This window comes from Cyprinodon tularosa, unplaced genomic scaffold (assembly GCF_016077235.1).
Source record: "Cyprinodon tularosa strain WSP-4 unplaced genomic scaffold, ASM1607723v1 ctg32, whole genome shotgun sequence".
NCBI lineage: Eukaryota > Metazoa > Chordata > Actinopteri > Cyprinodontiformes > Cyprinodontidae > Cyprinodon > Cyprinodon tularosa.
Genome location: NW_024039030.1, coordinates 23,909 through 36,738, shown reverse-complemented (window position 1 = coordinate 36,738; position 12,830 = coordinate 23,909). Strand labels below are relative to the sequence as shown.

Sequence of the window (12,830 nt, the reverse complement as noted above, 5' to 3'; positions counted from 1 at the left end):
AAACACTAGTACTGTACATACTATTCTCACCAAACTGTGATAACTGATTAAATTCAGTGTAAACAAATGCCATATGTTGCCACCCCTAAAAAATTCCTGCCCCCCTCTTGCCACCCCATAAATATTTTTCTAGATCCGCCCCTGGCTGGAGGTTTCTTTCTGATAAAACGTATTTCCATCTCCACTTTTGCAACATGCGTGTTTGATGTGAGGGATTGCTGTTGAGTCAACGAGTAGATGCAATAAGCTTATTTTCCTTAGAAAGAAAACTTTGAACCAAACTGATTGTATGATCTGACTGATTTTTCTCTCTAAATTGCCTTGAGATTATGAGTGCTGTGAATTGGCCCTATACAAGTAAACTGAATGGAATAGATATGAACCAATCCTACCAATGGCTAGAGAAGGCCTGGCTGAAGGATGGCACAAAAGCACTGATCATGGCAGCACAGGAGCTGGTCTGAAGGACCAGAGTAATAGATCGCCAGATCTACCTAACAGACTAAGTGCAGGCTACGGAAAGAGGCTCCAGAAACAATCCAGCATAAGATATTGGCAGGAAAAGAATACATGTGACATTAAAATCAAGTGGCTGGTATAGTGTAACTAGACATCTGTGCAGAATTCAAACTAGCTAAGATTCTGTGGGACTTTCAGATAGAAACAGACAGGAGTATGAGGGATGGGTATGAGAGCAGCCTTCTTTTTATGAAAACCTTTTCATGATCTTTATGATTAAAACTGTAATGCATCTAGAGATGCTAAGGACAGTACAGAAACTACTGCACTAAAGAGATAAGAATGAGAGCAACTCTGTTCAGTATAGATTCTTAGAATTGTTTCATTTTGGTGCTGATAAATGCTGTGTTGCACTGAATTAGATCCCTGGTCACCAAGGCACACTACTCTGCATATTTCAAATGTTTTCCAGCTCCATTACATGTGATTTCAATCAATATAGGTGAATTAAACGATTTGTTAAATAGAAATCGTCTGAATTAGGTACGTTAAAGCACAGAAACATTTACATAGCAACCTGATGAGAGGGGTTTAAAAAACCTACAGTAGTGCACTAAATGATTCCAGTTTCTTATAGGAAAAATGAAGAGATCCAGTAGAAATGTAAACGTCAGAAGCCAGGCCTAAGAAGAGGCATGCTGTAGCACATGGAGCAGTGCTGGGCTGAGCCATGGAAAAATAAGCACCCAAAGACAACTGATTGTAGTAGATGGATGGATGGATGGATGGATGGATGGATGGATGGATGGATGGATGGATGGATGGATGGATGGATGGATGGATGGATGGATGGATGGATGGATGGATGGATGGATGGATGGATGGATGGATGGATGTATGTATGTATGTATGTATGTATGTATGTATGTATGTATGTATGTATGTATGTATGTATGTATGTATGTATGTATGTATGTATGTATGTATGTATGTATGTATGTATGTATGTATGTATGTATGTATGTATGTATGTATGTATGTATGTATGTATGTATGTATGTATGTATGTATGTATGTATGTATGTATGTATGTATGTATGTTATTTTTCCTAAAGGGTTAGGAACCCATTTGCTAATACCTGGAGATGCTGTAACCAACACACAGTACAACATAAATGAGTTGTGTTGAGACACAAGGGCATCTAAATATGAACAAAGGACTCTTCAGTCATATTTAAGCAAATGAGTGCGAATCAGAAAACACATACAATTTTAATGTCATATTAGTGTTTAAAACCCCTTTTAAAATAAGGTCTGTCATTACTTTATAAAGAAAATTGGTTTAAGAAGAGTAGCATGCAAAATCTAGACTGTTATATGTTGTGTTTGTTTTTAAAAAAAGGGTAAAAACCCAAATTGTTTAGCTGGTAAAAACTTCCCTGCCTATAGTTACCAAACTCTGTCTAAAGGGCTGGTTATACTCCAACAGCAGTGTGTCGCAGTGAGCTTGTGGCAGACATTTTTGATTTATGCCCCCGCTATGTTATTCCACCACACAATGCAAGAGGGACAATCACAATTTAGCTGTGGGTCTAGATACGGCCGAGGTGGGGGCAAGTTTGTGAGACATGAGTGTGAAAAAAAGCGGGTATCCAGATGGAAAAAGGGTCCCAGCGTTCTTGCGCACCTCGATCTTCTAGCTGGTCCAACTTACAAACAAAACAAGCCGATAAGGTACCAAACAGGAAATACGCATGAGTAGAGCGGATGTAGATTTGACCAATCAGAGGCCTCCTGTCTGTGGCGCTGTCTGCTGTCATCTACAATTTTGGAGAGGTGCGGATGGGGCGGGGACGTCTCTGCGTTTACTGAGACACTTACGCAGACGACCTAGTTTCGAAGTATAAACCATCCTTAAGGTATTCTGATTTACATAAGGGTTTCCATGTGTCTGAATGTCCGAAAGTTGATAACCCAACAGGGAGGGCTTTTGTAGAAAAGCTGGTAGCTCATTCTGAGCTCTGAGACCATTGTTGAAGGAGAAAGATGCTCTCATCTAGTTTCTACTTTGGTCCTGTTCATTATGAAGAATGAAGAGGAATGAACAGAGGGATAAACATGAAGACTGTTGTCCCTTTACAGCATTGACTTGTGTTTCTCCTTTTCCTACCATTGGTCAGCAGGTCCACTGAGGAATTTTTATTGGAATCAGGGATTTTATATGGACAAACCCCAAGGGTCCGACGTCAAAGGAAGCTTCTCCAATGTAAACAAAATCTCCACAGAATGTTGGGCTGTATTGTTTGCAATAATTTTACAAACTTTAAAAACTACTTCACTTGAAACAATGCAGTTAAAAAAGGCCCATAAGCAGAGACAGGCTGATATAACAAAAGACTGTTTTAATAATTAAAATAGGCAAACTTACAGGGGAAATGTAGGAGCAACAGGTCATGGAACTGAGTTGAAGAATTCAGTTAGAATAACAGAGAGACTTCTGGGATCCAGAGCAGAACAATGGTATAATCCAGTGAAGAGTGATGACAACCATTGAGCTTAATCACAGAGGCAGGGAATGAGAAATGACAAGAAACCATGGAGAGCAACCAGCGGAGTGTAGTCGCTGTGACGGAGGAAAAACAGTAAAGCTAAAGGAGAAATTCTGTATATGAGCATAAAAAGCATGTTGAGTTCATCACTACTAATCCAAGGGACATAGGACAAATCCCAATTTCTGATGCTACCCATAAACTTCCATGTATTTGTGCTGCTAGCCCTATATCTACGCATCAGCTTAGGACACAGATACTTGTTAAACTTTTCCACTTAGTGATTAAAAACTCCTACAGAAAGCTGATGGATGACCAATTCATGTTATACTTATGCTTGATAAAGGAACAAAAACTATCAAATGTAAGAACATCAGCCTACACAACATGGTTTGCTCTTGTTTTACCAAAAATGGTATATGAGATAAATTAAAGTACATCAAATTGCAAAATAAAACACCCCAGCTATAGTTGTTTTTTTGTTATAATATACTCTAAGATAAGTTCAATGTGTTTTTTTTATGTTTAAATCTCATAAAAAAATAAAACAATTGTGAAACCTGCACAATATTTTTTCTTCAATCACACATTTTAAATGTTTAGTCATATTGTTACTGTATGTCGTATATGTTTGACATAATGAAATCTAGCAAAAAAGCTGCAGTTATAAGTCTGTAGATTCATTGATGCTTATCCTTATAATTCTTTTTATTATAACTTAATACAAAAAATAACTATTTTATCAGTCTTTCTAACATTTTTTAACAGTGTTTGTGCTTCCTAAACACTGGCCAAACATTTAAAACCAAACATGTGAATATCTAAAGTAATACCACAGTGAGGCTCAAGTGATTTTGTTATTAGTATTTTTTTTTTATTACCGGTACTATTTTTTGCAGATGATGAGAAACACCAGAAAGTAAATGATATGTGACGTCACCTGAGCCCTCCCTCCCACACGCGGAAGAGCTCACTTTCTCCCTGTTCCTTCTGCAGAAGCGCAGGGAATGTGCATGGCTCTCAGTCCTCTCCTTCGCTCCTCTCAGTGCGCCACAGCCGAGAAACTGCCTGTTTGACTCGTGCAAATTAAACAACAAAAACACTTTATTTGAACCGAAGGAAGTATTTATATAACATTGTTCTTATAAAGCAATTACCAATCTGCGTCGGAGCGTATAGGCAGGTAATGTCGTACACATTAGAGACTTTTAAAGTAATGTCAATTTATTTTGGAGGTGTTTTTTTTTTTTTTTTTTATTATTGAAAGTGAAAAGAAAATACTACGTGTTTGCTTTTAAGTGCGCTGTATTTTTTCCTCACAATTGTAAATGTAAGTTTATGGCTGTCCCTTTTCGATGTTTAAAAGTTGGCTATGTGATTTAACTTTAAACTTTTTTTTTACATGTTTAATACTCTACTCCAAACAAATTCGACCCTACACTCTTTTTGAACACATTAATAAAGTTATTTTAATATATAATGTTGATCCTCGGCCCTACATGCAGCTCACAGTAATTCTGCAACTCCCTACATATTTCCTCTCAAGATGTAAATAGTTGTATTTGCATGCGAGGTGATTCATAAACATGTCAGTGTGTGGCGAAATATATGGCGATGGGGGGGATATTAAAACTTTCTATTTAAATATGGTGAATTATGGTCGCGAGAAATGTGTTCCCATTTAAGAGGAATGCCGAGCATTTTGGTGTCTGGTGCAGGAGCCCCATTTGTCATGCGGACAATAAAGAGGGTTTTCGCCTGACAGTGAAAATATATGGTTGCCCTTCTTTGCCCTAATAATTCACATATTGTGTCAGGGACTGACATCCCTCGCAGAAAACAGCAAGCCCGTTATCAATCACGCGTCTTTGCATATTGTGAAACGCTCCCCTATTTTTTTCTCTGTTTCTATAGAAAAAAATAGATTTTATTTTTTACTTTTTTTTAAGGATATTGTGAAAAAAAATTTACTAATTTGAAACTACATATTTAACTTAAAAAAAACTGTTTTTTATTATTATTATATATTTATATATACTCTTCACTTATGCGTATGTGGCCTAAATAGTTTGCGTTTTCCCCCTCAAAATTTTACTATTTTTTACTCTTACACATATATTATTTAAAATTTATTTTTTATTTCAATAATTTTATTTTATTTTTTTGGACCCTTCACTGTCCACTCCAGGTTTTTCTTCCTCTCCAAGTCGACCTGTCAAGCAGATTACCACAGAAAGAGATTAATGGCAGAGGCGGGTTGCAATAATAATCGTTTTGTTTGATGTGACAACTTTGATAGGCGTTGATTTACTTACAAACTGATAGGCTTTTAATTGAGCGCCTCCATCCCCCGATTGAGATGAAAGGGAAAACCACATTGAAAAGCTGCCCGATTGCCCCGGAGCCTCAATACTGATTAGCCATCTCAGCAGTGAATAGTTCAAGGCATTTTAAACTTCCCCCTCCCTCCTTTCTCTGAACGGCCTGACAGACCATCTCTCTTCCTTTCTTCCTCCCCTCACTACGCTTTTTGTATACCTCTTTTAAAGAAAATACTTCATTTCCTTTATATGCAAATAAAATACAGCTGGCAATAAAATTAAAAAAGTGAGTCTTTTATTATTTTTTTTTTTTTATCATCAATAATGATTTATGGTGTGTTTTTATTTTCTCTTGCGTAAAAAGGGGAGGAAACTGATATGCTAAACTTTATTCCTCTTCTTCGGGTAAAGCTGGTTGATTTAATCGGGTAACTTTCCCCAAGATATTATTAGAATTATTAAAACAGATTTGGGTGAATTACTCTTTGTTTTCTTCATTTTACCAGATCTCATGGCCGCAGTGTGATTTTTATCCCCCCAAAGCTTCTTGTTAACACCATAATCGGCCGATTATAGAAGAAGTTTCGCACCTCGATGCACGAAAGGCTTCTCTGCACATGTGAGCGCGATTGTCTGCAAGTTATTAAAGTTTCATCATGCACATACCACCTTCAAGGTGTTTTACTAAATTAAGCGCTATTTAATAAGTAGCCTATTTGAGGTTAAGTCCACATGGTTTTGTTCTCCTTAAATGCATGAGGTGAGAATGCTTTGCTTTGGCGGATGCAATTTCAAATTAAATGGATCGATGCGGCACTCCGAATAATAATAACAACTTGCTGTCTCTTGCCCTGCGTCTCCCCGTTTGTTCTCTTTCGCTCCTCCAGCAGCAACGCTTGCATGTAATCAGCCACAATAGCTGACATAAATCAAGAGACGGATTGGCAGCGACTGACAAATGACTGATTGATTGCGGCGTAGCAGAATTGACACTTGACTGAGGGATGGAGATAGAAATAGAAGGGCGGTGTATATTATACTGAAAACATGTGACATTCGCATCCCTCCATCACTGCATTGGTCTATTCCTGTCAACGCTTGTCTGTTTAGGGAATTCAAACCAGAGCGGTTGGTTTTATGTTTGCTGGTGAAGGAGGGAGGGAAAAAGGTGGAGGAAGGACCTCACAAAACCCATAAAATCCAACAATCTGTTTAGATTCAGTCTCCTAAGTGTGATGATGGAGCAAATAAATTTAATGTTAAAATGGTACATTTTTAATATTATTACCGAAATGTATCATTTGCAAAGATCTGAAGATAGTCAAACTTTTTCTGGCCAAAGCTCAGATGTAGGATTTGGGTTCTGAGGTCTGACCACATTTTATTTCTCCTCTTGTGTTTTCTAAGGTTTGAACTTTTATTTTATTTTATTTTATTTATTTATTTATTTTCCTACTTGGTTTGATTCTGTTTTATTTTCCTATAATTTAATCATGTAAAGCACTTAGCATTGTCTTTGAACTGAATTGTGCTATACAAATAAATTTGCCTTGCCTTGCCTAAAGGAAATATAATAGGGAACACATCTTTGCAGACTCCCTGGTAGATAGGCTAGTCTCAAATCCAGTATGTTAGTAAATATTGTAAGATTTTCAATTAAACTATTGAAGAAAACTTGCAAGGGTTCTTAATTAAGAAAAAAAAAGCCAAAGTTTTTAGTGTTTAATACTTGCATTTCTCCATTTGGAGGTGAAAACCAGTTCTGACCAGCAAGGGAAGGGATACGATGGCCTTTTCCCCCCACAAATTACATTTTTTTCTTACTCGACATGAAATCCTTGACATGCTATATGAGAAGAGCCTTTTTAACCCTGAGAACCAGAACAAGACATATCAAGCTTAGGGCCTCCAAACCAATAGAGGGCTTCAAAGAGCACTAGAACTGCCACTTAGATCAGGTTTCTAATTCATTTCTGGTCACTTGTGCCATAAAGGGGTGGTAAGTGTTGTTAATTAGTTATTATACATGCTGAAAAGTAACGTTGGAATCTAAGGAAAACAATTAAAGATATAATTTATTTTATTCATAATGGACTTTTGGAAATAAATGATTTAAGTTGAATTGCTTGTTAGCTGTATAAGATCAATTCAATCCTCCTATGTGAAATAATAATAAAAAACAACATACCTATAAGATGAATAATTCATTTTTAATAGCTACAAGTTATGGGACTCAGCTTTCAGCAAGTCTGACTTTAGCTCCTTTTCTGAATTAGTAAAGGCAATGACCAATATCAGGAATAAGAGGAAAAATAACCACTTCAACATGGAAAAAGGCAACAGCGTTGTCTTAGTGTGTCCAGAGTAAACTGCTCTTCCAATTAAACAATGACATAAATTATTTAATAGTGAGTTCTGCCAAATTGTGTCCACAAAGTGTTAAACATCTGAGCTATATATGGCCCTTATTGTTTAACAAAACAACATTATAGAATATTTTAAACAAGGACACTTTATGCAAAGTTGGGATTCAAGCAATGAGTATTAGTTGTAAAGTCAATTAGAATAATGAATGGTTTGGGTGATTTAAGTTTTATTTTACAGATGTCAGTTTTAGTTTTTTTTTTAAATGTAATTTTCCATAAATATTTTTTAACATGAATTATATAAAGTCAATAGTCTTTCAATTTCCTCAAATCAAGTTACTGGGTTGGAACATTGTTGTTAATCAGTAACAGCAAGAGCACTAAATCTGTGTATTATTAGCTGCATTGTTTATAAATTAAAATATATGTAAATTTGTTATTAACTTTAGACACATTTTGATTAGGAGTGGCTGCAAAAAGTTTCTAAAAGGGTGGCTGAAAATCTTATTGGGGAGCACCAAAACAAAGTGTGATTATTACAATTTCTAGAGTTTTCCATAACATGTTTAAGAGTTAAAACAGAATGTAGCCTGCTACTGATGTTAGGAATTAGCATATGAGATAAATAATCAGCAGGTCAGTCTTTATGTATGAGGGGACTTTTCAGATATAAAGAGGGCAACATAAAGGGATTTTTTTTTTAGATAAGTTAATTTGAAAGCGATCAAAAAATCTAACAAAAAGAAGGTTAAACTAGAAAAGACCCAAAGATTAATCCTAAGCTAAAGCTATTCTATAGAAAATAAAAGTACATACTTGTAAAAACTCTTAACTTATCACGTTTTTTATTTCATTTTTTTCTAAATATATATAAGGATAGAAATTCCTAAAGGAAACTATTTCTTTTAGTTGGGGCAGCGCCCCCCTGATCCCCCCCTTAGTATCAACTCTGAGTTCGGTCTATATCTAAGCTCCTGGAGTCCTCCTGTTTAGGATATATCCAGGCGTGCACAGCAACCACGACATTTATTTCCTTTCTCCTCCCCCGAGCTGTCAAAATAGAGGCGCTTACTAAGAGGAGAACGTCACATCCCCTTGACCCTCCAATCACCTCAGGGTCCCATTTGATTGGAAGGCGGCAAAGGCTTTAATCTCGGACTAATTCAGTTGCTTTTGAAGTGAAAATCCCTAGCAGATCGTGCTTCGGGAGTACAGAGCGAGGACCTGCAGACAGACGCGCACACAAGGGGCGCTGCGCTTTCGGTGAAGGACGCAGCCACGGATGTGCGATAACCACTGCTCTCCTTTCCTTCCAAGCTGCCGCGCCTTGCAGTCTGCTCTCTAACCAAGGATTACACATCACTAAGGCGTCTACGACCGTTTTCCCTCAACAGAAACAGACTCATTGCTTCCATTTTTTTCTCTTTTTTTTGTGCGCGCTGGTTTTTCTTAATGAATCTGATGAATGCATTGCCGTTTCATTCCCTGACTGTTGGGACATGATCACGTCGCCCTCGGCGTCTGCTCTGAAAAATAGTGAAATTTGTGTGGTGTGGGAAAGCAGCAGTGCACGGAATAGCAGCATCAACAAGCCTTTTCTTCACTCCGCACCTCCGTCCGATCCACTACGGCAAGCGAACAGACTTCCCATCAAGGTTTTGAAAATGCTCACGGCACGATCGGGACACATTCTGCACCCGGAGTATCTACAGCCTCTGCCTTCAACCCCAGTCAGTCCGATCGAGGTAAGATGACATATATTTTACAATAAAGGTATATCTAGCTGATCGTAATGATTGCTTTAAATATTTCAGCATAAATCTGTGATAGTCTGTTAAACGCTTTCATTTTCTCCACATGAGAGTTAAAGTTTGAAGGAGAAATTAAAAGGATTTGATTTCTTACAATCGTTTTATGTCATTATTTACAGCTCGATGCCAAGAAAAGTCCTTTGGCTTTGCTGGCGCAGACCTGCTCCCAGATCGGTAAGCCGGACCCGCCGCCCTCTTCCAAACTCTCCTCCGTTACGCCGAACGGATCTAGCGAGAAGGAATCTAAATCTGGCCCCTTGAAGCTGAGCGACATCGGCGTGGACGACAAATCCAGCTTCAAACCCTATTCCAAGCCGACAGACAAGAAGGACTCGTCCTCCGGGGTCTCTGCCGGAGAGAAGTCTGGTTTCCGAGTGCCGAGCGCCACCTGCCAGCCGTTCACGCCGCGGACGGGCAGCCCCAACTCCAGCACCTCCGCCTCTCCCATGCCGACGGAGGGGAAATGCGGGGAGAGGGACGACAAGAAGGAGTCTGATTGTAATAAAAACGGCACAGGAGACGGCACCGGCACCACCAGCCACAGCAGGATAAGCGTGAGCTGCGGTGGGATTAACGTGGAGGTCAACCAGCACCAAGAAGCGACCCCTGGCACCAAAACCTCATCCTCATCATCCTCGGAGTCTTCCTCTGTGACTTCCGTATCCTCCGCATCAGTTCTCGGCTCGGGACTTGTGGCGCCGGTTTCCCCTTATAAACCAGGACAGACAGTGTTCCCCTTGCCCCCTGCTGGCATGACCTACCCGGGTAGTTTGGCCGGGGCCTATGCTGGTTACCCTCAGCACTTCCTGCCCCATGGAGGAAGCTTGGTAAACGCACAGCTTGCCAGCTCTCTGGGCTGCAGTAAGGCTGGCTCCAGCCCCTTAGCCGGAGCTTCTCCTCCGTCCATAATGTCAGCCAGCCTGTGCAGAGATCCATACTGTCTCAGTTACCATTGTGCTAGTCACTTAGCGGGCGCAGCCGGTGCGTCCTGTACGCACGACTCCGCGGCTGCAGCCGCTGCCAGCGCGCTAAAATCCAGCTACCCTCTAATGTATCCAACACACCCCATGCACGGCGTTCACTCCACGGCTCCGTCCTTCAGCGGACACCCCCTGTACCCTTACGGATTCATGCTCCCTAACGACCCTCTCCCACATGTTTGCAATTGGGTGTCGGCAAATGGACCGTGTGACAAGCGCTTCTCCAGCTCAGAGGAGCTCCTGAACCACCTGAGGACACACACCGCTTTTACCGGGGCGGAGAAGTTGATATCGGGCTATCCTGGCTCTTCATCACTGGCCAGCGCTGCAGCAGCGGCCATGGCCTGCCATATGCACATGCCACCATCAGGAGCCCCAGGGAGCCCCGGGACTTTGGCCCTAAGGAGCCCGCACCATGCGTTAGGACTCAGCAGCCGCTACCACCCATACTCTAAAAGTCCCTTACCGACCCCCGGCGCCCCTGTTCCGGTCCCTGCAGCCACCGGCCCCTATTACTCTCCTTATGCACTGTATGGACAGAGACTCACCACAGCGTCAGCGCTGGGATATCAGTGAGGAGGAAAATGACTGAAAAGTTTATAATACTAAGAATGCAAATATAAAGACTTTTATATTAACTGCGCTAAACTTTTGGACGGGATCCATGGACTTGAACTGTATTTATTTATATGTTGGGCTTAAAACAGGCGGTAACAGCTGCGTTATGGGAGAAAAAAAATATCTGAGCAAGTCAAAAAGTGCATTATGTTGAAGCTGAACTCTATAGGTGAAAATGAAAACACGCATTATGTTAGAAAACCTAACGAACGTAGGGATCTTTCATTTCGATGTTCATTTCAAATTGCTATATGATTGTATTTGTTCTTATTTAATGTCCCATCGAGGAAAAAAAATAATAATTTACATGCATGTCTGTTTCTTAAAATTTCAAAACATGTCAACATTTAAATTGCCGTTATTTTTCAGGTGATGGAAAGAGAAATTGGTATTTTTTTGTATGTATTCTGGGCAAAAAAAAAAAAAAAAAAAAAAGAAGCAGTTCTGTTCCGTATGTTGTGCCTCCTTTTTCTTGAACGCCTGTTTTTTTTTAGCTCATAAAGTGCACAAAAACGAGGAGAAACGTCACATTTTCTGTATATTTCACAGAATTTGTTTTACCCGCCTGTTAATTATTGGCCTCGAGGAAAAATAATTGCAACATTTCCACTCTCAGGCCTTTAGTTGTCAATGCTTTTATAAAGAAAAAAATATTTCTATCTTTCTTTTCTTTATTTGCTTAAAATAACATGAAGCGGATATTGATTAATTTATCTCAATACATTATTTAGAGAAAATCAAGTTTATCACTCAAAAAACAAGTTTAATGCCCCAGAAAAAAATCAACAAGAGTGTAAATTTACCAAAATATTTTTTTCCCATTCCCAGAGCTTAAAAAGCAAAATCCGTGTATTTTTAGCAAGATAAATGCAATTAAAAATATATAGGATTTTACTTACTATAGGATTGAACGCAGTCACAGTTTCATACGTTTTTAACACGTTAATATTCGTTTGATTTGATTTTTATTCCTTTATTTTTGTATTTTTTTTTTTATTTTTTTTTTGCAAATTTGACTGGTGTAAGTTTTATGCAAAGGAATATACTTTGTTGTTCCTTATTGGGTGACATGAATTAGTTTGCGTTTATTTCACCCGCTTGTAAATCCAATGTGGACGCAAAGAAATGTGCAATTAAAGCAACCTAAATTGTGCAGAATTTGTTTGATTTTCACGCGTGTCAGCTGTTACAGTTCTAATGCACGATCACCAACAGCTTGAATTACATGTTTGATTTAATCATAGAGCAGATTGCGAAGAGGATTTAGTCAATTTAAATGTTATACAAGGGTGCAACGGAAACCCTTACAAAAAATGATGGTTTATCCGCTGTTCATGCGAGAAAATGGGTGTTTATGGGCAGAATCTTGCAATCCTTTTAGTTTTTTGTTTGTTTTACAGTTGCAGTCATCATGATTAACAAAAATTTGGATATTTTTTTTTTCTTTTGGTGCAATGGTTAGTCACGCAAAAAAAAAAAAAAACTCTCCACACTGCTGCGCATATAAGGCCCACACGCGTCCTAAACTGATGTAATGACGGTGAAAAGGGAGCAATTTCCATTTTTACCCACATCATGGTGGCTGTGCTCGGAGGTCCCCGGTGGAAGGCAATTTATCATGTGCCCCTCCCCCTGGCCCCTGTCACTGGAGGAACAGGCAGGCACATGTGTGCATGAATTACCGAGCCTCCCACCTCCCCACCAGCCCTCCCTCTCCGCCTTAACG

The 12,830-nt window shown here is 39.3% G+C and overlaps 1 protein-coding gene across 1 annotated transcript; it reads left to right on the top strand.

Moving 5' to 3' along the window:
- The first annotated feature begins 8,778 nt into the window (after positions 1-8,778).
- LOC119788560 (zinc finger protein 503) lies at positions 8,779-12,587 on the top strand. The gene is made up of 2 exons (XM_038292968.1): positions 8,779-9,440; positions 9,626-12,587. The coding sequence occupies exons 1-2, from the start codon at positions 9,195-9,197 to the stop codon at positions 11,060-11,062; spliced, it is 1,683 nt and encodes a 560-aa protein (XP_038148896.1). The 5' UTR covers positions 8,779-9,194; the 3' UTR covers positions 11,063-12,587.
- The last annotated feature ends 243 nt before the right edge of the window (positions 12,588-12,830 follow it).